Source organism: Schistocerca cancellata, unplaced genomic scaffold (assembly GCF_023864275.1).
Source record: "Schistocerca cancellata isolate TAMUIC-IGC-003103 unplaced genomic scaffold, iqSchCanc2.1 HiC_scaffold_1141, whole genome shotgun sequence".
In the NCBI taxonomy this organism is placed as follows: Eukaryota; Metazoa; Arthropoda; class Insecta; order Orthoptera; family Acrididae; genus Schistocerca; species Schistocerca cancellata.
In genome coordinates this window covers 1526856-1551057 of record NW_026047140.1, presented here as the reverse complement: position 1 = coordinate 1551057, position 24202 = coordinate 1526856, and the positions used below count along the sequence as shown (strand labels likewise).

Genomic DNA, 24202 nt, shown 5'->3' with positions numbered 1-24202 from the left:
GATGCGACGAATTTCCCTTGGCGACGTCAGTTCTGGCCGGTCTCCGCTGGGGTGTTGTCTGATGTGGTGTGCCTCTGCCCGAGTGCGGGCGTCCTCTTCTTCGTCGTTCTCAAAGTCCGCAAAATTCAGGCGGGATTGCGTTTCGTAAGTTTCCGCAAAAAGTTCGGCCTTTTGGAGGTTGTCAAATATGAGGTTGGTACCATCCGTGAGCGCCGTTTTTGGTGGCCTGGGTTTCTTGATATTGCGGATGAGTGCCCATTCATCGCGCGATAGGTGTTGGATTTGTGCCATCCGGTCCTCCCACTGTTCGGCGCGCCATTCCTTGCAACGCCACGTGAGTTCTCTGGAGAGCTGGTGCATTTCGCGTCTATATGCTGGGTTGCGAGTTTGTTGCCATTTTTTCCGAGCTCGATTCTTCAAATATTTTAGGTCTTGCAGTGCCGGCGGCAGTGGGTCGCGATATGGTGTCGAGAAGAGTAACTTCGTGGAGGCCTGATGGGCGGCCTTCTTGATTTTCGAAGTCAGACGAGTGATGGCGTCATCAAGTTGTTCCGGAGTTGCTAATGGCTCCGTGGGGCGCACATTGTTGTTTAGCCACCTGGCGAAGGATATCCAATCAGTGGAGACTTTCGTTTTCGGTGGCAATGTTGGAAGAGCTCCAGACAGTGTTCCGAGAACAGGTTGGTGATCCGAAGTCAAGTCATTGATCGTTTGCAGTGACAGATCGGGATTCATATTTTTTATTATGGCCACATCTAGGACATCTGGCTGATGACGTGGAACAGTTGGTAGGTAAGTCGGTTCTTCAGGACCTTGTGTGAAGGCTTGGAGCCGAATTTCAAGTTCGTAGAGGCGGGTGCCTTTGGCGTTCGTCTGCCGCGAGTTCCATGCTACATGTTTTGCATTTAGATCCCCACAAAGGAGGACTCGATCGTAACTATCAAAGATGGAGATGAAGTCTTCATCCGTGAAGGCTGCGCCAGGGCTTAAGTAGGCTGCGACGAACGTGAGCTTCCCGTGTGTGGTGGCGATCGTGACTGCTGTGGCTTCAAGACTCGTCATGTCAGGCAAGGTTTCGAGAGAGTGAGTGAGGGAAGATCGCAGGTAGATTGCTGTACCTCCACCTCGCCGATTTTGGCGGTCAGTGCGGTAGCCCACCATGTTGCGAATGTTGAAGGTTTGGGTAGGTCGCAGATGCGTTTCTGACAATAGTAGCACGTCAATTTTGTGGCGTTCGACGAAGTCGGTGAGTTCTACTTTCTTGGGAGCGACTCCATTGGCGTTAAAAAAGCAGAATGTAAGGTTTCTGTGTTGATGCCGCTCTTGATCCATGTTAGTCGGTGAAAAAGGCCATGATTCCTTCAAGTAGAGTGAGTAGTTTGGATAACAGATCCGGTGCGTCGTTGAATTTGCGAGCTGTATCTGCTAATATGGCAAAGACGTTCTTGGTTTTTAGTAAGTTGATGATTGAGCCCATGTTAGATAGCGCGGCGATGATATCAGACAGTCCGAGGGCGTTGTCCGTGGATTGTTGCTGCTGTTGTTGCTGGCGAAGATCGTGCAGACGTTGGCGCGCCGTGTTTTTCTGGCGAGTTGGTTGTTGCTGGGTTGGTGTTTGAAATAACGACGATGCAGCCGTCCAGGGTGTTCGGAGAGATGGAAAGTCCTTCGGTGTCGCCGCAAACGACGGCTGTGATGGTTGTTGGGGCTCCTTGGATGGTGGAGGTCGCAGGTGGTAGGCGTGTATCGCCTTCTGAAATTCAGGGCAACCACGCCAAGTCCCAGGGTGGCCTTCTTGGCGACAGTTTGCGCAGATGGGTGGTTCTGTCCGTGGCTTGGTGCAGTCCTTTGCGTGGTGGTGGCCGCCACAGCGTACACACCTGACCGGCATCTGACAGTACCGGCCAGTGTGGTTGAATTTGAGGCATTTCTTGCACTGGGCAGGTCCATCAAGGGGCTTGTAATCTTCCACCTTTATTCTGGTGTGGAAGAGATATTGTACGTCGTAGATGGTGCGGCTTTTTTGTCCATGTGGCAGAGATGCACAGTAAGCCGACTGTGGAATCAGTTTCTTGGAGGTCAGGTCCCGTTTCTTGAACTGGTGTACGTTCGTGACTGTGAACTGCATGTGGCGAAGTTCGGCGGCGAGTTCTTCTTCGGTAATTTCCTCTGGGATATTCTTGAGGACCACTTGGAGTTCTCTGTCTTCTGCTGCTTGGTGGGTGAAATACGGCATGTTGATGGAATGGAGGTAGTCCAGTGCCGCTCGTTGGTCTGCCAGCGTTTCAAAGTGGTATTTGATTTGATTATTTTTGTAGATCGCCTTGAGTGGTCCGCTGATCTTCTGCTTTAATTTAGCGTTTAGTTCCAGGTATTTGCCGGTGTAGTTGATTGTGACAGGTGGTATTCTCGGTTTCGGCGGCGGCGGAGCTGTGGCGTCCTGAGTATTTGTGTCGTTAGGCTGAGGCTGGTGTTGATCTTCAATTGCTGGGTCCTGTTGCTGTAGTGGTGCGTAGTAGTTGGTGGTGGGTACAGCTCGTGATTCCGTCTGCATGGGGGTGTTTTCTTCGGCTTTCCTGCGTTTGGTGCCTTTCCGGCGGCGTCTGACTTCCTGGAATGGTGCATCAGAGTCGCTGGATTCATCCTGATAGTCCATGGCATGGTGTGTTTCCGTCGGAATTTGACTCTTCGTTCGGCAGTCGTCAGAAGATGAGCTGGCACTGGTGGTTGGGCAGTCTTGCTCCCGCCGTCTTGCGAGTTCCTTTGCTCGTGCGTCGCGGTCGCGGCGGAGTTGTTCCAGTTTCTCTTGTATCATCGCAGTGCATAAGTCTTCAGGCGTGGGGGCCGGTGGGGCGGGGTGTCGTGGTCGAGCGCCCTGAGTGGTCCTGCTCGCGAGTTCTACCTCAGCCCTGTGCGTCTGTTCTGGCCTAGAGGAACGCGGGCTTGCCACCCGCGGGTGGGGCCCTGGCTCCTCGGCGTCCCCTACTCTGTCCATCCTACAAGTGCGGCTAGTCCGCACTATCTCGCCTGCACTCTATGTCGGTCCTATAACACGACAAATTGCTTAGTACTCGCTAAGAAGCAAGTGAATCGCAGAGTTTTCTAGCTCTCGATAGCGGCGAGTCGCACAAGGCTTCTACACACACTACGATCGCTAAGGGACTCCAACCCTTCCTTGGCCTCGCGCCACAGGCCTGTGCCTCGCGCCACAGGCCCAGCCAGTGTCGCGGGCGGGCGCGGACGGCCGAGAGAGCGGCCGCCACTCTGCGCGCCGCCGCGCCGCGCCTCCCGCGCTTGCTACCATTCGAGTGCGACATGTCGCAGCAGTCGGACGTGCGTGGAGCGAAGGGTGTGGCGGATCGCCGTCCGGCGGGGCTTGCCCCGTCGGCGGCCCCATCCGGCCCCCCACCAATGACGACCAGGGCTATGGAAGAGAGGAACAAGAGTATGACGGACCCGGCTTCGACTATGGACCTCGATTTGGCTGATTTATCGGATACTTCTATCGACGACGACGTCGTCCTGAGGCAGACACCGACGACGGTTGCTTCTCGGAAGAAGAGGGGCACTGGTAGTGGTTCGCGCGCTGCCGATGCGCCAGATGATGGCTTCCGCAAACCGCCGAAGAAGCGTCAGGCGCGGGCGGCGCAAGCTCAGCCGCAGGCGGCGGATATTCCGGTGCACAACCGGTTCGATGATATACCTGACGACGCTGACGACGCGGCTCAGTCCAGTGCCCAGCAGCAGGCGCAGCAGCAGCAGCCGCCGCCACAGCAGAAGCGCATTCCGCCGATCGTGCTGCAGCTTCCCTCGTCCTACAAGGAATTTTACGAGTGGATGAAGCAGCACCTGAAGCAGCCTTTCACCGCGCGCCAGACGGGCGGCGACAAGCTGAAGCTTTCTGTTACCACCCTCGACGACTACACCACCGTCATGGACTTCCTTGGGGCGCAAGGCATTCCCAATTATACTTTTCCGGTCGTTCGGCCGCCGACCTTGAAGGTGGTTCTTCGAGGGATTCTCGAGTCCCTTCCTAACGACTGGGTCAAAGAAGAACTCGAAGACCTCGGCTTCGCCGCCACGATTGTGGACTACCACAAAATCCCGGGCACCAACCGTCGGTCCGGCCTCCGCATCGTGATCCTTCCTGATACGCCAGACCATCGGAAGATTTTCCACGTCACCCGCCTTTGCGGGCTTGTGATGTCAGCAGAAACACTCCGCAAGTCGCGTGGGGTGACGCAATGTTTCCGGTGCCAAGGCTTCAACCATGTTGCCCGTGGTTGTACCATGCCTTTTGTTTGTGTAAAGTGCGGCGGCGCCCATGACAGCCGGCAATGCCAGGTACCTAGGGAAGAACCGGCGAAGTGTGGCCTGTGTGGCGGACGACACCCCGCCAATTACCGGTCGTGTCCTAAACACAAGGAGGCCAGTCGACGGCAACGCGGGCTTCCCCCGCTCACCGCCAGGGATCGCCGCCGAAGGACCGCTGTCGTCAGCAGCACTCCTGCCAGCTTCCGCCCTGCGGGGGCCCAGCAGCGGGGGCGGGACTCATTCTCGCAGTCTCGCGCTCCTAACGCCTGGCAACGTCCACTTGCTGCACCATACGTCATCCGCAGGGACGCCCCTGAGTCCTCTGCCGCTCCGCCGGACGTTCCAGAAGGCCCCGCCGCCTTTCCGCCGTTGCGCCGACGACGTCCCGTCGACCAGGCTCCGCAGGATGACCCGCAGCCGGGTATCGCCTCCCACGACCTCTTCAGCTTACTCCAGTCCATGATGACGGCGGTCGCCGAAATGAGCCGCGCCATCCAGGCGCTGCCCGCTACACTTGCTGCCACCGTGGAATCCACGATACGAAGCGTTCTCCAGACCACCAGTGCCGCTGCCCCACATCATGGATAGGGTGCGTCGCTTTGAGGACCTTCGTATTTCGACATACAACGCCGACGGACTCTTCCGCGATCTCCTGGAAGTTAAGCACTTCCTGGAGGCACACAACATCGACATCTTTCTCGTGTCGGAGACGCACCTGAAGCCGGGTCTCAGGGCCAACATCTCCAACTACAGGTGCTACCGCTACGACCGCCCCACCCGTGGTGGCGGCGCTGCGATCTACGTCAAGCGGGACATCCGCCACTATGTCGTCCCTACGCCACCGTTGCGACAGATGGAGGCGACGGCCGTGGCTGTGGTGACCTCAGCTGGGGTGGTCACCTTCGTCTCCGTTTACCGTCCTCCGCGCTACCTGCTGGACTTAGACGACGCCTATGCGCTTCTCCGTCTCCCGGGGAAGCTCTTTTTGGCCGGCGATTTTAACGCCAAGCATGCGGCGTGGAATTCTCTGCACACCACCCACAGCGGCCGACAGTTTCATCGAGTTCTCGACAGGGTTGGTGCTTACGCTTGCGGGCCGGAGGAGCCGACCTGCTACCCCTCCCGCGGCACGCCGGATATCCTCGATTTCGCCGTCACCAAGGGCCTGCATCAGTTCATGACGGCTGATGTCCTTCATGAGCTGAACTCCAACCATCTGCCGGTCCTCTTCCATCTTGCTGTCGATCCCGCCGTCACCTCGCCGCGCCTTAATCTTCGGCGCACTGATTGGACAGCTTATCGTGCGGACGTCCTCGCCCGTGTGCGGCCCCGTCTTGACGCCGATATCCACGACGTCGATGCTGATGTCACTGCCTTCGCTGATGCCGTCCACTCCGCCCTGCTGCGATCCACACCGCCGCCCCGGCGCACGCTTCCCCGGCGCCCGGGACTGCCTGCTGCCATCTTGGATCTGATCCGTGTGCGGAATCGTCTCAGCAAGGAATGGCGCCTTACCCGCGACCCCCTTCTGAAGCGGCGCGTCAACCTCCTCCGCCGTGACATTAAGGCCGCCGTCAGCGCTCACAAGAACGAGCAGTGGGCTCAGAAGCTGGCGTCGTTCACTCCGGAACCCGACGCATGGGACGCGGTGCGTTTCTTTACTAAGCGGAAGCACACTCTGCCCCCTCTGGACTCGCCGACTGGTGTCGCCTATACTCCTGTGGATAAGGCGAATGCCCTTGCCGACGTCTTTCAGGCGAACTTCGTCCCGCTTGACGACCCTGTGGACGCACAGTTCGTTCAAGATGTGGACCGTGGCCTCGACGCCTACCTCTCTGCTGACCGCCGCGATGACGATCCGCTTCCAGTCTTCACCGCTGATGAGGTGACCGCCTCCATCCGGGCGATGGCCGCTCACAAGGCTCCTGGTGCCGATGACGTTCCCGGGAAGGCGCTCAAGGAACTGCCTCCTGCTGCTTATGGTTATCTGGCCCGCCTGTTCACCGCCATCCTGGTGACTCATACCTATCCGGCTGCTTGGAAGCACGCCGTTGTTGTCGCCATCCCCAAGCCGGGTAAGGACAGGAAGGATCCACACAACTATCGGCCCATCAGCTTGCTTCCGCAGCTCAGCAAGATTTTCGAGCGGCTCCTTCTTCACCGGCTGAGGATTATTATGGACCGTCGACACCTGTTGCCTCCGGAGCAGTTTGGATTCCGGGGTGGCCACTCGTCTACACAGCAGCTCGTCCGCGTTGTTGAGGCCATTACCACGGCCTTCAACAACCAGGAATATTGTGGCGCCATTTTCCTTGATGTCACAAAAGCCTTCGACAGTGTGTGGCATTCCGGGCTGCTGTGGAAGCTCCATCTGCATGGCTTTCCGCGGTCCCTCATCCGCCTGCTGGATAGCTATCTGCGGGGCCGCACCTTTGTGGTCCGAATCGACGATTCGCTTTCGACGCTCCGACATATTGCAGCCGGCGTCCCGCAGGGTTCGGTCCTCGGTCCGACCCTGTATTCCTTGTATACGGCCGATCTTCCGACCTCTCCCCGAGTGGAGCGCGCGATGTACGCCGATGACACGGCGATCTTCACTCGCAGCCGGTGGCCTCAAGCCATGTATCGCCGTCTCCAAGATGCGTGCGCCGCCCTCGAAGCGTGGGCGACTCTTTGGCGTGTCCGGTTTAACGCACAGAAGAGCCAAGCCGTGGTCTTCACACGCAAGAGGACCCCGCCACACGACCACCAACTACAGCTCTTCGGCGAGGTCATCCCCTGGACGCCGACGGCCACCTACCTCGGGGTTGTCCTGGACCGCCAGCTCATCTGGCAGCAGCAGGTGCAGGAAGTACGGCGGAAGGTCGAGCAGAGGCTGGGGGCGCTTTATCCCCTGCTGAACGAGCGCTCAGCGCTCTCCGTCGATAATGGCCTACTCATATACCGCATGTTTGTGCGTCCTGTGATGGACTATGCCTGTGCTGCTTGGGGAAATGCGGCGCACCGTCATCTACATCGCCTGCAAGCGCAGCAGAACAAGGCTCTCCGCCGGATTTTTCATGTCCATCCCCAGTTCCCGGCCCGATATCTCCATGACGCCGCGCAAGAGAAGGACGTCCTCGCACGATTTCAGGAAATCGCACGGAAGATGTATGCCACAGCTGCGGCTTCTGATAATCCCTTACTCAGGACCCTTGGGGCACCTATTGATGCCCGCGACCTCTATAAGAGGCCCGTTGCGCTGCTCCATCGCTGACCACGGCAGTTGCAACTTTTAGTATCTTCAGTTCACCACCGATAGTTTGTTTTTACCACCACATCATTAGATGACAATTGATACACACCTGATGTTATCTCGTTTCTGCTAATCAGATGGTGTAGTAAATGCCCTACGGTAAATGCTACCTTACCTCCACTTGAAGAAGTTTGATGATTGTGGGCTGGAGCGCTTGCTACCGCCCAACGTCCGACAGCCTGTGCGGAGCAGCCCCACACCTGCGCCACAACCACCCGCGCCTTTCAAACCACCGAGGATGGGGCTACGCACAGCCACACCACAGTCGCCAACCAGTCGCCACGGCAGCGCCGCAAACCACGGCCAAACTGCAGCCGCCGCGCGCTACAGCCTGGGTCGGCCCGCCGAGAATCGCCGCCCACGCCCAAATGCCGCCCCCACAGCCCCAGCCGACGACCCGCCACAATGGCCAAACCTTCGGCAAAAGCCCCACACCGTCGCCGCGGCAGCCCGGCCAGCGCGGCCGGCGCCACAGCCACACAAGCGGAGGCGTGCGGCGATGACGGCCGTGCAAACGCACCTCCGCCGCCCCATCGCCCTCCCACCGTTTCCCGATCGGCCCGCAGCCGTCGGGCCACGTCCTCCTCCTCTCGCCCGCCAACATTCACAGCCCTTTCGTTCGTTTCCCAACAATTTCAATTGTGCCCGCCGCAACAACGGGCGCCGCCTGCAAAGCAACATGCTCCGCCGGAGCGCCCCTCGCCGCTTACGAGCCAACCCCTCGCCCGAGGCAAACCGAAATCCGCAACTACAGACCAACCCAATCTGCCGTCAGCACACACGACAGCCAACATCACGCGTGACGAGTTAGACATTAGGTTCACACGTCTCGGTTGGGTTCGGTGGACGTGGGTTAGGTTAAGGGCACTTGGGTTAGGTTAAGCATTCAAAACACACGTCAGGCGCCAGAGGTTAGGTTACGTTACGTTACGTTACGTTACGGTTAAGGTTAGGTTAGGGGCACTTGGGTTAGGTTAAGGGTCGGTGTTAGGTTAAGCGTCAAACTTAGGTTAAGCATTCAAACACACGTCGGGCGTCAGAGGTTAGGTTAGGTTAGGTTAGGTTAGGTTAAGGCCACTTGGGTTAGGTTAAGCCTCAAACTTAGGTTAAGCATTCAAACACGTCAGCCGTCGGGTGGCCGCAGCAGCCGCACCTACCTACCTACCTACCTACCCACCCACCCACCTCACGGCCGGACAGCTTAGCTTACTTGGCGCTGAGGCTGACCTCACCTCACGCTAACGCTACGCTACAGGTTAGGTTAGGTTCGGTTCGGTTCGCTCAGCTTAGGCTTAGAGCTTAAGCGCCGAGGTCGGATTACGTTGGTTCACCTTCGGGCGCCACACTTTGGGTGTAAAGGTCGCCGAAGCCACAGGCAACGCCGACAAACGGGCAGCACGACCACGACCAGATACCGAGACACACGGACCACCCACCGGACAAAGGGCACCAAACAACAAACCAGAGCACCACGTGTCGACCAGAGCAACCCGCCGCTCACGCGACGTGGCTGGCACCGAAGGGCCGCCGCAACTGCGCTTTCCGCGCCGGGCCGGATGCACGTGCGGCAACACCACCACCGCACACAGCCGCTGTTCAACATCAACCAACAACACGCCGCGGTCGCAGCCTCAACGCCAGCACACGTTTGCACCACCATTCACACGCACCGCACAAACAGCTGTCGCCGACAACACAAACACACCGCAACGACGCCGCCGCCGCCTCTACTTGTGCCGGCCACCCACCCCACCGACGGCGCACCTGTCGGCAGTCGACACGGGAAACGCACACCGCCACTTCGCTCGCGCGCACGACACCAACCAGTCGTCGTCTCCAAAACAACAAACAAACAAACATAGGGCAGGCAACAAATCGCCTCGCACGAACCGTCCACAAAACTATCAAAGCACACAGCCTCTGGCTAACGGCCACGACGCAGCGGCACGCCGCTCCTTTCCCCGCCCCACTCGATTCACAAAGTCACGCGACACCGCCAACGACGGCCTCGCTTCCCGCAACCGACACCTTTCCGCCACTACGCACAGCCGCACCCGACGCCCGTGGCAACGACACAACTACTGCACTATCCACCGCCGCCTCCCCCTTCCCGTACACACAGCCAGCCAGCCAGCCAGCCAGCCAGCCAGCCAGCCAGCCAAAACCACACCAACGACCCAAACATGCACGTGCAACGGCACACCCCAACCGGTCAACGTCGACAACCACACGCACGGCTCGAAACCGGCGTCCTTCCACGTTGCCATCAAGCTACACACAAGACACAAGGAACCAACAACAGCAAGCCTGCCCGCCCGCCCGCCCCACTCTCACGCCGCAAAAAGCACACCGAAACCGCCAAACGCACATTCCCATCGCACTGACACCGACCGGCTCGCTACCACCACACCTCTGCGGCAGCCGTTTCGCAAACATGACACGGCGCGACATGACATCACGACCAACTCTCCTTTCCGACGCCTTCGGCCGGAGCACAACGCCGCCAATTCGCCACACAGTCACACAGTCGACAAGCGCCCGCCCTCCCTGCCTGCACGACGCCGCGCAGCAAAGGCGCCCGCAAACACATACCTCTCCTCTCTCTCGGCCGCCCGACGCGCCAACCGCCACACCGCCAGCCACTCGCAATTGTGCACTGCCGCCAGCCACACGTCCAACACGCCGCGCCGCCTCCGGCCACCCGCCAGGGGGCGCTCACGTCCGCGACAACAGCGCGGCCCGCCGGGCCAAACCGAACCGAGCCGCCCGCCGCTGCTCTGCACATCTTCCTGCGCGCATCAACAAAACGAGGCACGCGAGCACACCCCGTCACAGCGCCACATCACGCAAATGCCGTGCCGACCTCTTGTGTCTACCGCCTAAATTGCACTCACCAGCCGCCCCTTCTTCTTCCTACCTATCTATCTATCTATCTGTGCGTCTGTGTCGGTCCGCGCGTGACGCCTCTCAACATCCGCCGTCGCCGTCCCCGTTTCCGCCCCAATGCCATCGTCGCGCCGCCTCCTCCTCCGCCCCTGTCCGGCCCGCACCACACCATACACCGCTGCTTGTCCCGGCCGTTGCCACCAAAGGCGCCTACCGCAAACGCGCCACGCCGCAGCCCCCGTGCGTGCATCTCCGTGCCGACGCTGCCTCTCTGCCCTCCCGCACGCACTCGACCGACCGACCGACCGACCGACCGACCATGCACTGCGTCGACAACACAGTCTCTGGCTCCGCACTGCGTGTTCCGGTACGCGCGCTGAAACACGTATGTACTCATTACCAGCGATGGCGAGGCACGACACAATCTCTGACCAGAGCGTTTCTTATCGTCGCTAGTCTGCGCCACACGACACTAGTAGCACGTAGCGGGTCGGCAGGAACAGTTGTCATCTATATGTGGCGGGTCGGGAGAGGTAGTAGTCAGTCGACAGTATTAGCGAGTGGACGATTCTACTGAGCGGGCGGCGGCGTGCTCTTCTCGCGACTCTGGTCTCCGTTCGGGACGATGCATATTGTTATTAAAGGTAAGGTAATGAAGCTGCATTGCGCAAATCTAATAATGTATGTCAATTGTGACTATTTTCTTCACAACAAAATGCCCCAATAATACTTTGTTTCCAAACTAACGTTTTTAAAGTACAACCATTCATTTCCATTTAAAGAATATTTCCTACGCATTTCCTCCAACAATCAAAATTAAATGTGTGAGCCGGCATTCATTGCACGAAGCTGTGTACAGGTATCTACAGTTAAGAGCACATATAGATGCAGTTTGTTTTCTCTTTTGTCTTTTTTTTTTTTTTTTTATTGACGTAACGATCTTTTGCTCTTTTTATTCTAATTTGTACGTAGGCTGTTTGTTTACATTTTTATATTGGTAATGCCACGTAGCGCTCTGCGTGAAAATCACTGCCTGTGCTGTGTGCAGTCTGTGGCTAGTTTGCATTGTTGTCATGAACTGCTATAGCTGGATGTGAACAGCGCGTAGCGTTGCGCAGTTAGGGGTGAGCCGCCAGCACTGGTGCATGTGAGGAGAGAGATGGCGGACTTTTCAAATTACATATATTATGACTGGTGATGATGATATTAAGGGTAAATACATTGTTTGTTGTTCTCTATTAAACATCTTTACTTTGCTAACTATCCCTATCAGTAGTTAGTGCCCTCCGTAGTTTGAATCTCTTATTTAGCTGGCAGCAGTGGTGCTCGCTGTATTGCAGTAGTTCGAGTAATGAAGATTTTTGTGAGGTAAGTGATTTCCGAAAGGTGTACTTTAATGTTACTCAGGGCCATTCTTTTGCAGGGATCTTTGATAGTCAGATTGCGTTGCGCTCAAAATATTGTGTGTCACTTTAAGCACACTTTTGTATACATTGTTGTTCAAAGGGGGACGTCTCAGAATACAGGGCCGAAGGTCAGCCAGCGCTGCCCTTACAACGTTTCTCGGGTTTTCAACTACGTCTGTTGAGATGTTCATCGTTCATTATTTCCATTCATCATATTATCGCGCGTTTCTCATCAATCTTCGTTCGTTCATTTTCTAGGGACGTTAACAACATTCTGGCACATTTTTATCATCATTCACTCACTCACTCACTCACTTACTTACGACTATTTGTGCGGGGAGGTTACACTTGGGTCCGTTTCCATTTACATTCAATGTTGATAGACCTTTTTTTTTGTTGTTGTTTTGTTGCTGGCAGGTTACAAAAGGCCTCATTTTATGTTGGTTGCAGCAGCGTTTTTCTCCTTCTTTCTTCTAGTGTTTTCCCCGCCCCCGCCCCTCCCGCATCCGTCGGGTCTCACCACGTTCACTGACAGCCGCGTCTGCGGCTACACCACAACGGCCCCCTCCCGGCAACCCATTCGTTTTCTCTTCTTTTGCACAAAAACAACGCCGCACGCGCCAGCCGAGCGCAGCGCAAGCCACCCACACCGCGCCCCTCCCCGTCTTTATAGCCTCCGCGTCTCGTTTTCTTCGTTTGCCCCCTCCCATCTCCCGAATGCCATGCCATGCCAGCAGCGTTACGCGTGCCCCTCCCCTGTCCACACACTACCGCGAAACGAACAGCCTTCCGGGCCACATGCAGGGCACGCCCACCGCCATTCCCGGACGCAATTCTCAAAACACCACACACACACACACACACACACACACACACACACACACACAAAATGAACGAACGCACTATCCCACTCCACTTCGCTTCTCTCTCTCTCTCTCTCTCTCTCGTCCCTTCCCTTTAACGAAAGACAAACAAACCCCGGTTAACACACTTTCTTGACACCTTCATGTAGGGAGGGAGGGAGGGAGGGAGGGTGCGTGCGTTATCTCGACCGTGACGGCAACCATCGACGATCCATTTCCCCCACTGGTAAAACATGTTCACTAACACCTACAGACATCAATCCCTACGTACACACACACACACACACACACACACACACACACACACACACACACACAATGGCTTTGCACACGAACATAGACGGCACGGGCACTGTCGTACATTCTTCCTCAGAACCATCTCAACGAACGTTACATACACATCCGGGAAAGCAAAGCAACGCAACGCACAATTCAGCCGTCAAAGGTAACGTTCACCACGGCAGACACTTGCCGCCGCGCCGTTACACGCATTTCAGTGCGGCTACAATACACCTCCGACACGGGAACGTTCCGTTGCTCTACACTGCGTTTCTCCGTTTTGTTTCCTTTTTTTTCCGTTTTTTCTCTCTCTCTATTTTTTTTTTTCCCCCCCCTGTCCTTTCCTCCACCATTCTCTCCTCACGTTCTGCCCAGACATTCGACCGATCAGAGGTTCGTTCACCTTTCGGTAACCGTTCTCAGCGCGACGGTGTACCAACGGTATGACGGCATGACGGGTGTTCAAGACGTCCGTTGCGTGATGCCGGTGTACCGCGCCGATCGACAGTTTCCCAGAGGCGACGGATCGGACCACACCACCGACACACACAAACACGTGTACGCACATTCGCCAAAGCGACCGTCGTCTTCTAGCGTCGCGCTTACTCTACTGTACTGCACTGGACACGCGTGCATGCATCTTCAATGACGACGTCGGTGTGCGTGCGTCGTACGCACACAAGCAGACACAGTCAAGTCAGACACGACTATCGAAATCAGAGCCGGAGGAAAGGTACATCATCGTGCGTGTCGCCCGTACAATGCAATACACATTGGTGTCTCAATGCGCGTTCATTTAAACGTCACTCACACGCCTCCACGCTGCATTTACAGACACATTTCACCCTCGCCATATATGGCGTGCAAACCGACCCGCAAACGGCCGTCGTTACACACTGACATTCCCAACAATCGCGTTTCGCTTCCGTCCGTCACGTAACTAACCGGCACCTCCATCCAAAGGGCACATCACCGATCGCACTTCCCCCCCTCGCAGACAGGTAACACCAACGAGTTGTGCGCACGTGCCTCCATTCCACGTCACACCGTGGCCGTACCCCGCAACACGCGACGCGCCCCCAACAATCAAATTCATCGCATCGGCCACCCCACCCCGTCGCGTCGCAACCAAAGCGGTAGCTATTGCCGCCGTCCACCCACTCACACACAAAACAAAACAAAACAAAAACAACAACAATTCCGCCCTTCCCGCAAAGGCCATTTGGTGGCCCTGAAAAGGGCCGTTTTGCCGCTCTCGCAACGGAGGATCTCCTTCCATTCCAGAGCCACCTCCTTACTTGGAGCTCGTGTACTTGGTCACCGCCTTCGTGCCCTCGCTCACGGCGTGCTTGGCCAGCTCGCCAGGCAGCAACAGCCGCACAGCGGTCTGGATCTCGCGGGACGTGATGGTCGAGCGCTTGTTGTAGTGCGCCAGGCGGGACGCCTCGGCCGCGATGCGCTCGAAAATGTCGTTCACGAAGCTGTTCATGATGCTCATCGCCTTCGACGAAATGCCCGTGTCAGGGTGCACCTGCTTCAGCACCTTGTAGATGTAGATGGCATAGCTCTCCTTCCTCTTGCGCTTCTTCTTCTTGTCGCCCTTCGAAATGTTCTTCTGCGCCTTGCCAGCCTTCTTGGCGGCCTTCCCGCTAGTCTTGGGCGGCATCTCAAACAAACAAGAACGTACGGCAGCAACACCAGTAGCAAGCGCTCCGCTCTAGTCAGCGTCTCCCCACACAGTGGCACCCAGCGCGCCCCGCCGCCGCACCTTTACCAGCTCGCCCCGTTGCGGCCGCCGACCAATGGGCCGCGAGCGCAACCGGCCGCCGCACCCGAGAGCATAAAGGACCCCCACCCCTGGCGGCGCCGCCGCCATTCGCCGAGCGGCAGTCGGGCGTTGAGCTAGTCTCCGTCAGTCTGTGACGCGAAGCCATAGGCCCCCGCTTGTACGGGAGAACAACCAGGTGCGACTTCGGCTTCGCTTTTATTAAAGCGTTGACGGGTGCACACGACGAAGCGCAGCACGGCCAAGGCGCAGTATGAGCAAATTGTCGTGTGCGGGTTCAAGCTGCGGTGACGATTCGGGGCCCCAGCAGCTTGCTGCTGGCGGCGTCGATGTCGTCTCTTCGATGTCGCGGGCCGCTCTTCCGGGCGGTTCGAGTTCCTCTGCTGCCGCAGAGCCATGCTCTGCTCCTCCTAGCGATAGGGAATCTGCATGTCAGGGCCTGGTCGTTGGCCAGTTACCCGCGCATGCTAGTTTGTTAGGGCCAGAGTCGTCTGCCGGAAACCTAACGGTGTCGGCAACCAAGGCAGCGACTGGCACCCCCATGGCAGCCTTTGACTTTGCCTCCCCACCCAGCGGATGTAACACGGCGCCTAACGCCATAACACAGAAAACGAGCACAGCGACGTACGTCGTCAGTAAGTGCAGCTCCATCTCCACCCCCTCCCCATTCATAGATCAACTCCTTCTAGCAAACGCTCAGGATGCGCTTATCCCATTTCTTAAGCGCAAACGCGGAGACAATCACATCCCAGTAAAAATTCTTCCCAAACCATCATCAATAGCGCAACCCAAGCCCACCAGTAAACTCTCCAGCAAAGTGAAATTCACCCGCACCCCTTCCCCTCGTGTCAAGCTGTCGAGGACCCAAAAGAAAAACAGGTGCAGGCGTAGAAATCATAGAGCCAAGATCCTCGAAAGAGCCAAGGCCGCTGAAGACGAGTCACCAAATGGCGACTCTGACTCAGAGGGCGCTCTCGTGATCGATGAGACAGGACCCCAGAACGGAAATGACGTGGCGGAACAAGAGCGCGGTCCCGACGAAAACGGCTTTGAACTAGCAAGAAACACGGTCCGCCAGCCCACTCCCCCACCAGCCAGGGAGATAGCCCCCACGACTAACCGTTTCGCTAGCATAGCAGACGAGCCCACAGATGGTGATGCGCCCCAAAACCAACAGGGGGATACGCGCAAGCAGAAACGCGTCCAACTGCCCCCTATAGTTGCCGAGTTCGACAGGGATTACAAAGAATTGTATGACCTGATGAAATCGACACTAGGGGACAGACCATTTAAGGCCAAACCCGCGGGAGGCGACAAGATAAAGCTAGTCCTCCACAACCTCGACGATTACAAAGAGGTAAAGCAGGTGCTAGTGGAGAAACGAATTCCCCACTACACCTTCCCAACAGACAGAACACGCAACCTCAACATTGTGATCCGAGACCTGCCTCGCAAACTCTCCCCCAAGGCCATCAAAATCGACCTGATGAGCCAAGGTTATGATGTCAAATCGGTAACCCAGATGAAGCAACCCGGTTCCGATTATAAATGGCCACTATACGTAGCAGTAATACCGGACTCCCCCCAGAACAGGAGACAAATCACGGAAGTTCTTTCCGTCCCAGTAACCACTGAACTGCTGCGAAAGAAAAACAAATCTGTTCAGTGCTTTAAGTGCCAGGGACTCGGGCACATCGCCACACACTGTGATATGCCCTCCCGATGCAGGAAATGCGCGGGGGAACACGACTCTAGAACATGCACAATAAAAAAGGACGACCCAAGCATCAAGTGTGCGCTTTGCGGCGAAGGCCACGTCTCCAGCTACCTGGGCTGCAAAGTGCACAAAAACTACGTCCAACGCGCCAGAGGCATGAAGGCGGCTCAAAAACCGCCGGACAAACCCCGAGCCGAGCCCGCTAACCGTCCTGAAAACCAAACAAGACCGGACAGGCCGGCCTATCGGGCAAGACCCAGGGACGTTACCGATGGCGCGACCTACGCGAACGTCGCCGTCGGCACGGGCCAGCTACCCAGTGGGCCCCTGCCGGCTGCGGCGGGCGCTGAGGAGGACAACCTGACACCCACAGACGCAACTCAGGACACCACAGAACCCGACCAGATCCCGCCTAACGAGGGAAGTTCTGGGGAAGCTTTGCACCCCATACCAAAGACCAGTCTGCGAAAAGCGGCAGCAGCAGACCGTCAATCAGACGACGGTCAGCACACCGCTCCAGTAGAGAGCGAAGCTACCACTACGCCTTCCTCCGCAGACCCAGTGCTAGGACTCATGACACAGACTCTCAGTCTCCTCACGCAAATGATGCGTGAGATACAACAACAAAACGTACAAATCCTCGCCGCTCTCCAAGTGGCAGCCAAGCAATCGCAGCCCTCAGCGATTTCCCCAGCAGCACCAACGGCCAAACATGGATAGACGCCCACACATTCAAGGCCTGTCAATAAGTATCTTCAACGCCGACGGAATCGTCGGGCAAGTCATGGAATTCCGCGAATTCATGAAAGAAGTCAATATCGACGTCTGCATGGTGGCCGAAACCCATCTAAAACCGGGAGTAAAAGCGACGGTCCCCAATTACAATTGTTATAGAAAAGACAGGCTAACCGCCGGAGGCGGGGTAGCCATATTTATCAAAAGAGGGATCCCCCACCACCAGGTCTACATTCCAGCTACCCAACAGTTAGAAACTGTGGCAGTGGAAATTGCCACAGCCACAGGTCCCCTAACAGTCGTTGCAGTATATCGCCCCCCTACCCCTTTAATAGTAGAGGAAGATATAACCGCATTAGGGCAGATTAGAGGCAAGCTCCTAATAGGAGGAGACCTCAACGCCAAGCACGCAGACTGGCACTCGCGATACACAAACAGAGCAGGTCGTCAACTGCAACGACTCGCGCGCAACCTACAATTCGACATATGGGGCCCAGAGGAGCCGACTCACTTCCCAAAGAACGGAGGTAGGCCGGACGTCCTCGACATAGCTCTCACAAGAAGGATAACAGGCTTTGTGACAGCGAGGACAGTCAACAGAATGTCCTCCGATCACAACCCTGTTATACTAGAGGTCGACGTGGGAGAGTGGGTAGCTCTTCCACAACACCAGGCGACATACAAACGCACAAACTGGGAGCAATTTCAAGATAACGTCGCATCTGAAATTGCTCGCGCCCCGCCTCCAACTGCAAATACAGCAGAACAGGCGCTTCAAGACCTCACCAACACGATCCTGCAGGCTGCTGAGGAGGCCACACCCCGACAGCGGGAAGGCCCGCCTCCTCAAATACGACTCCCGGAGCACCTGCTTGCGCAAATTCGGCACAAAAACAGGATCGCAAAGGAATGGAAAATAACAAGAAACCCAAACACTAGGAGGCTGCTCAACAGACTACAGAGAGAGCTGAAAGCCGCACTCACTGAGCACCGCAACCAGCAATGGTCTGCACGCCTCTCAGCCCTCAAAGTAGACGACAACAGCCTATGGCAAGCGACGAAACAATTTACGAAAAGACGCGCCAGAATGCCGCCGCTGCACGGCGAGCGTGGCATGGTCTACAGCGCAGCTGACAAGGCCAACGCGCTCGCCGACGCATTTGAACAGCAGTTCAAACCAGCGGAAGCACAGGATAGAGACCATGAATACACAGTCCGTCGACAGCTTGCAGTCTTCCTTGCAGCTGAAGATGACGAAAACGAAGACCCACCACTTTTCGCCCCAGAAGACGTGGCAAAAGTAATCAAGTCTCTCCCCAACAAAAAGGCCCCAGGCCACGACCGGCTCACGAACCAACTAATAAAACATCTCCCGCCACTGGCAATTACACACATCGCGGACGTCTTCAATGAGATATCTCGAGCCCGCGAGTTTCCAGCGTGCTGGAAACACGCGGAAGTGGTCGCGATAGCCAAACCAGGTAAAGACCCAGTATTCCCACAGCACCACAGGCCGATAAGCCTCCTACCCACTCTCAGTAAGATTTACGAGCGCCTCCTGCTCATACCCATCGAGCAACATATATCAAGAGAGCAAATTCTACCAAATTTCCAGTTCGGTTTCAGGCAGAAACATTCAGCCCCGCAACAAATCATGAGAGTGGTTGAAGCAGCAACCGAAGCTTTCAATCGAAGAGGCTACTGTGGGATAGTGCTACTTGACGTAGCCAAAGCCTTCGACACCGTATGGCACACTGGGTTACTATACAAACTGTACACACAGGGCTTCCCCGGGACGATAGTGAAACTACTGAAAAGCTATCTCTCGAACAGAACATTCTCCGTTAGGGTTGACTCTTCACTCTCGACGAGAAGACGCGTGCGCGCTGGAGTGCCCCAGGGTTCGGTGCTAGGGCCTGTCCTGTATAGTCTATACACTGCAGACACGCCCACCGCGCCCCTGGTCCACACAGCGCAGTACGCGGACGATACAGCGTTCTTCACACGCAACGCCAACAGGGATCTGGTCACCAGACGACTACAGACAGTCCTAAACGACACAGAACAATGGGCAAAGAAATGGCGCATCACCATCAATAGTGAGAAAACACAGGCGATGCTCATAACCCGCCGACTAGGCAAGCGCGGGCCACAAAGAAGACCACCACTACACCTTAGGCTAAATGGCCAGGAGCTACCATGGAGGCAAACGGCAAAATATCTAGGAGTGACACTTGACAAACGCCTCACATGGAAACCACACATTGAGGACCTAAGACTCAAAGCGAGCGCCAGAATGAGCCTCTTGTACCCTGTTCTCAATACAGGAAGCTCGCTGGCAGCAAATATAGGTGTGAGAGTGTACTGCTCACTTATCCGCCCCATCATGGAGTATGCATGCCCCATCTGGGGCTATGCAGCTAAAACACACATTGAAAAACTCCAGCGTGTACAAAACAGGGCGCTAAGACGAGCGCTACATGTCCCCTCACGGTTCCCAACGGCCGACCTACACGAGGCGGCAGAAGTCATGCCACTAATAGAAAGATTCCAAGAACTCGCGGAAACCTTCTATGAGACAGCATCCAGGTCCACAAACAACCTGATCAACAGGCTGGGACAGTACGACCCAACTAGAGATAGGCATAAAAGACCGAAATCGATCCTTTATGACCAATAAGACACACCAACCATTAAATCATCCAACACCCACATCATATCACCATCATCCAACCCAGCCCCCAACCAGGGCAGCCAAGTAATTACATATAAATGCACACCTAATATAAGACCAACCACAAAGACAAGTAAAAAATAAAAAAAAAAAATAAAAAATTCCACCCAAACCTAATTGGAGTAAATGTCTCTAGGACAATAAACTCCACGCGCAGCCACCCTCAAGCAGAGGAAGCATTATAGTGCAGTAGAGTGAGTGGCGGCGCCGCCACTCCGCTGCTCGACTCGCTGCGGCTCGCACCGTCCTTCGTCTCGTCTCGCTTTTACACCACAGCCCATCGCCATGTCCGGACGCGGAAAGGGAGGCAAAGTCAAGGGCAAGTCAAAGTCCCGCTCCAGCAGGGCCGGGCTCCAGTTCCCGGTCGGCAGAATCCACCGCCTCCTGCGCAAGGGAAACTACGCCGAGCGCGTCGGCGCCGGGGCGCCCGTCTACCTCGCCGCCGTCATGGAGTACCTCGCGGCTGAGGTGCTCGAGCTGGCCGGAAACGCGGCCCGCGACAACAAGAAGACGCGCATCATCCCGCGCCACCTGCAGCTTGCCATCCGCAACGACGAGGAGCTCAACAAGCTCCTGTCGGGCGTCACCATCGCACAGGGTGGTGTCCTGCCCAACATCCAGGCCGTCCTGCTGCCAAAGAAGACCGAGAAGAAGGCCTAAACAGAGAGGCCCAGGCAATCGGCACGCGGACCCGCCGCCCAGCAGCGCTGCGTGCTCCCCTGCACGCAACGCGCTTTGCCGGCTCACAACAATCGGCCCTTTTCAGGGCCACCACACAAACCTACGTCCAAAGCAAAATTTCAGTCGTCCTCGCCGCGCTTTACTTTACTTTAACGTCACTTCCACAGCCGCCGCCGCCGGCAACAAGACCATACCAACTGCTACGATTGCAGGGGGAGATATTCTGCGAGGTACCTCGGTGTCACGCCTGACATCGAAGTGTCACATAGGGGAACTTGGCACAAACGCTCGCGCCAGGATGCAGATCCTGTACCCCTGTTCCCTCGACCCCGCAACAGGGGTAGCGATACTGGAATATGCGCGCCCTGTATGGGGCTATGCAGCCAGATCGACGATGCATCGCCTACAGAAGGGTCCAAAGCAGAGCGCTCTACGACGGGCCTTACACGTCCCCGCGGCAGACCTGCCTAGAACCACTCACAACACGATTCCGCGCCCTGGCAGAAGCGTTCTACGCGACCGCGCGGAATTCAGAAAATGACTATTACGTCTTGACCCTTGGGCAATATGAACACCACAGGGACAGATGTGCAAGACCCGACTCGCTACGCCAGCAGTAGCACAAACAGAACACATAATCACTCTCAACAAACAGCAACGTCCGAGAAAGCACACTACCAAAGATAAGAACAACACACAGAAAAGAGGAGCTAATGTCCACAGGCGACAATAACCTCCTCCAACTCCCCCTCTAACGGTAGAGGACTAAAGGAAAGAGAGAAGAACAAGAAGAGCCGCCGCCATCTTGTCGTCCACAGCCCGTGTGGCCCAACACACACACACACACACACACATTTCTCTTGTTTTGTTTCGTTTGCCTCTAGCACCTCCACGCACGCACAGTCGCCTTCCAAACGACAACGACAACGACAGCAATAATCACCACTGTTAAAGGAGCGTGTCGGACACACCGCCCTCCACTCCCGCGCGCCCCATACAAACGAAACAGCTGATCCGGCCGCCTTGCCTCGGCAACTCCAACGCCGCCGCAAACACACAGCCAAAACCACGCAAATATTCACCGCCTCTCGCACAACAACAACACACAGCCCGGCGTCTCCATCGATCGATAAACAAAACAAACACACAACGCCCTCTCTCGCACACACACACAGCCACAAGACCCGCTTCCTTTCCTTTCTCCCAGTCACGTCACGTCAGTCAAACGCAAACGAAATGAAGAATGAAAGAAAGAAGGCAGGCAGGCAACACAGCGCACACACGCAGCAACAACACAGACTCTTTCGCACTTTTCAATTTCCGAACAGTGTGGTGGCCCTGAAAAGGGCCGTTTTCGTCTCTCCCACGGCCGCGGGAAGGCCAACGCGGCACAGCACACCGGCTGCGACGCGCCTAACCGCCGAAACCGTACAGGGTGCGCCCCTGCCTCTTCAGGGCGTACACCACGTCCATGGCCGTCACAGTCTTGCGCTTGGCGTGCTCAGTGTACGTCACCGCGTCGCGGATCACGTTCTCCAGGAACACCTTCAGCACTCCGCGGGTCTCCTCGTAGATCAGACCAGAGATGCGCTTCACGCCGCCCCTGCGAGCCAGGCGGCGGATCGCGGGCTTCGTGATGCCCTGGATGTTGTCGCGCAACACCTTGCGGTGCCGCTTGGCGCCACCCTTGCCGAGCCCCTTTCCTCCCTTGCCGCGGCCAGTCATCTCTTCTAAATCCTCAAAAAAGCTCAAGGCAAGCAAAACGTCTGCTGCAGCGGCTGGCTCCTCACCCGGCGCTAGCGAGTCGGCTACGGTCTGCGCCCGGCGCACGCGCCAGCCCCCCTATATAGACTCTGGCCCGCCCTCCCCCCACCACGCGCAACCGAGGGCATATAAGCGCACCACGGTGGCTGGCGCGCATACCGCCCGGCCCGCAGACATTCGAGTTCGTGATGGCGAGCAAGGAGGACGTATGTGACGCGCGCGCGGCCGCGGCAGCTGCCGCCGCCGCGCCGGAGCTGTCTGATCGCCGTCCGGCGGCGCCCGCGCCGTCGGCGGCCCCATTGGACGCTCCACCTATGACGACCCGGCAACCCCAGGCGGACCACGAGAATATGACGACCCAGCGAGACCCGGACGATGAGATGGACTACTCTACGGACCCTCCCCGTGTAGACTGCGCTACCGGCGCCCCGCAGCGGGTGCTTCAGCGCAAGCGATCGGCTGTCACGTCAGCCAGTGATGACCAACACACTTCTGGTACGAGTGACGCTGGCTTCAAGAAGCCGCCGCCTAAGAAGAGGGCGGCTCCACGACGGCGCACCCCTGTTGCCCCTGTACCTACTGCTAATCCGTACGACGCCCTAGCGGATGGCGCCGACTCTGAAGATGCCGACGAGCCTCCACCGGCGACCGCCGACGATGCCACACGTCGTTCCGGCCCTAAGCTGCCACCGATTGTCATCGACTACCCTGACGATTACATGACGCTTCGGGACTGGCTCCAGGCCAACCTGAAGAATGCTTTTACCGCCAAACACTGCGGCGAAGACCGTCTGAAGCTGACTGTCGCCACCACTGAAGATTACGTTGCTGTTATGGACATGGTTGGTGCACGTGGTATACCGAACTACACCTTCCCCACCGTGCGTCCCAAAGTTCTCAAGGTTGCCATGAGAGGCATACCGCTGAAGATGAAGGCAGACGCCTTTAAGGACGGCCTTATCACTATGGGTTTCGCGCCTACTGCTACCACGCGAATGAAGATGCCTGGTACTCAGCGTCCCATCCCTTTGATGGAGATCGTGTTGCCTGACACACCTGATAACAGGCAAATTTACCAAGTCACCCGGTTTTATGACCTTTCGGTGACTGTCGAAAAGCTACGCGCACGGAAGGGCCTCGTTCAATGCTACAATTGCCAGGAGCCAGGCCACACTTCCCGCCTGTGTCGCATGCGGCCCCGTTGTGTCAAATGTGGCGAGGGTCACCTCAGTCAGCAGTGTACCCGGAACCGGGACGAACCGGCCACCTGTGCCCTGTGCAAGCGGGCTCATCCTGCCAGCTACCGCGGTTGCGCTGTTCACAAGGCAGCCAGCCGCCGCCAGCGTGGACTACCTCCCTTGCGGGAGACGTCCCGCTCCGATGGTCGACAGCTGCGGCGCCGAGCTGCGCCACCGCCTGCTACTCCTTCGCGCCAACCCGCCCAGCGGCGCCTGCTTGCTGCTCGGGCAGACCTTGGCTACGCCGACGTCCTTCAGGGCCGGACGACGCCTCCTCCTGCCCCTGCTGTCCAGCCTCCGCGACGCCCTGACGACGGGCCTGCTCCTCCTGCTGCAGCTGATGATTTCATCGCGGTCCTCAAAGAAGTTCAAGCCACCCTTGTGGCTGTCTCCGCCGCACTGGCCCAGCTGCCGGCCGCCATCACTGCTGCAGTCCATGCAGCCCTCCGAAGTTTCCCCACCGCCACGGCGTCCACATCCACTGGCCATGGCTCGCAACCTTAG

General features: G+C 57.0%; 1 protein-coding gene across 1 annotated transcript; it reads left to right on the top strand.

The window, feature by feature from the left end:
* Positions 1 to 3411: 3411 nt before the first annotated feature.
* LOC126159428 (nucleolar protein dao-5-like) lies at positions 3412 to 24202 on the top strand. Its single transcript, XM_049916529.1, has 5 exons — positions 3412 to 3747; positions 6071 to 6328; positions 22634 to 22741; positions 22796 to 23468; positions 23790 to 24202. The coding sequence occupies exons 1-5, from the start codon at positions 3412 to 3414 to the stop codon at positions 24200 to 24202; spliced, it is 1788 nt and encodes a 595-aa protein (XP_049772486.1).

Coding starts and splice junctions, on each gene's coding strand:
- LOC126159428 (XM_049916529.1), top strand. CDS start 3,412: ATGACGACCAGGGCTATGGAAGAGAGGAACAAGAGTATGACGGACCCG. Junction 3,748..6,070: donor AGTCCAGTGCCCAGCAGCAG/GCGCAGCAGCAG, acceptor GACGTCTTTCAG/GCGAACTTCGTCCCGCTTGA. Junction 23,469..23,789: donor CACGCGAATGAAGATGCCTG/GTACTCAGCGTC, acceptor TTCACAAGGCAG/CCAGCCGCCGCCAGCGTGGA.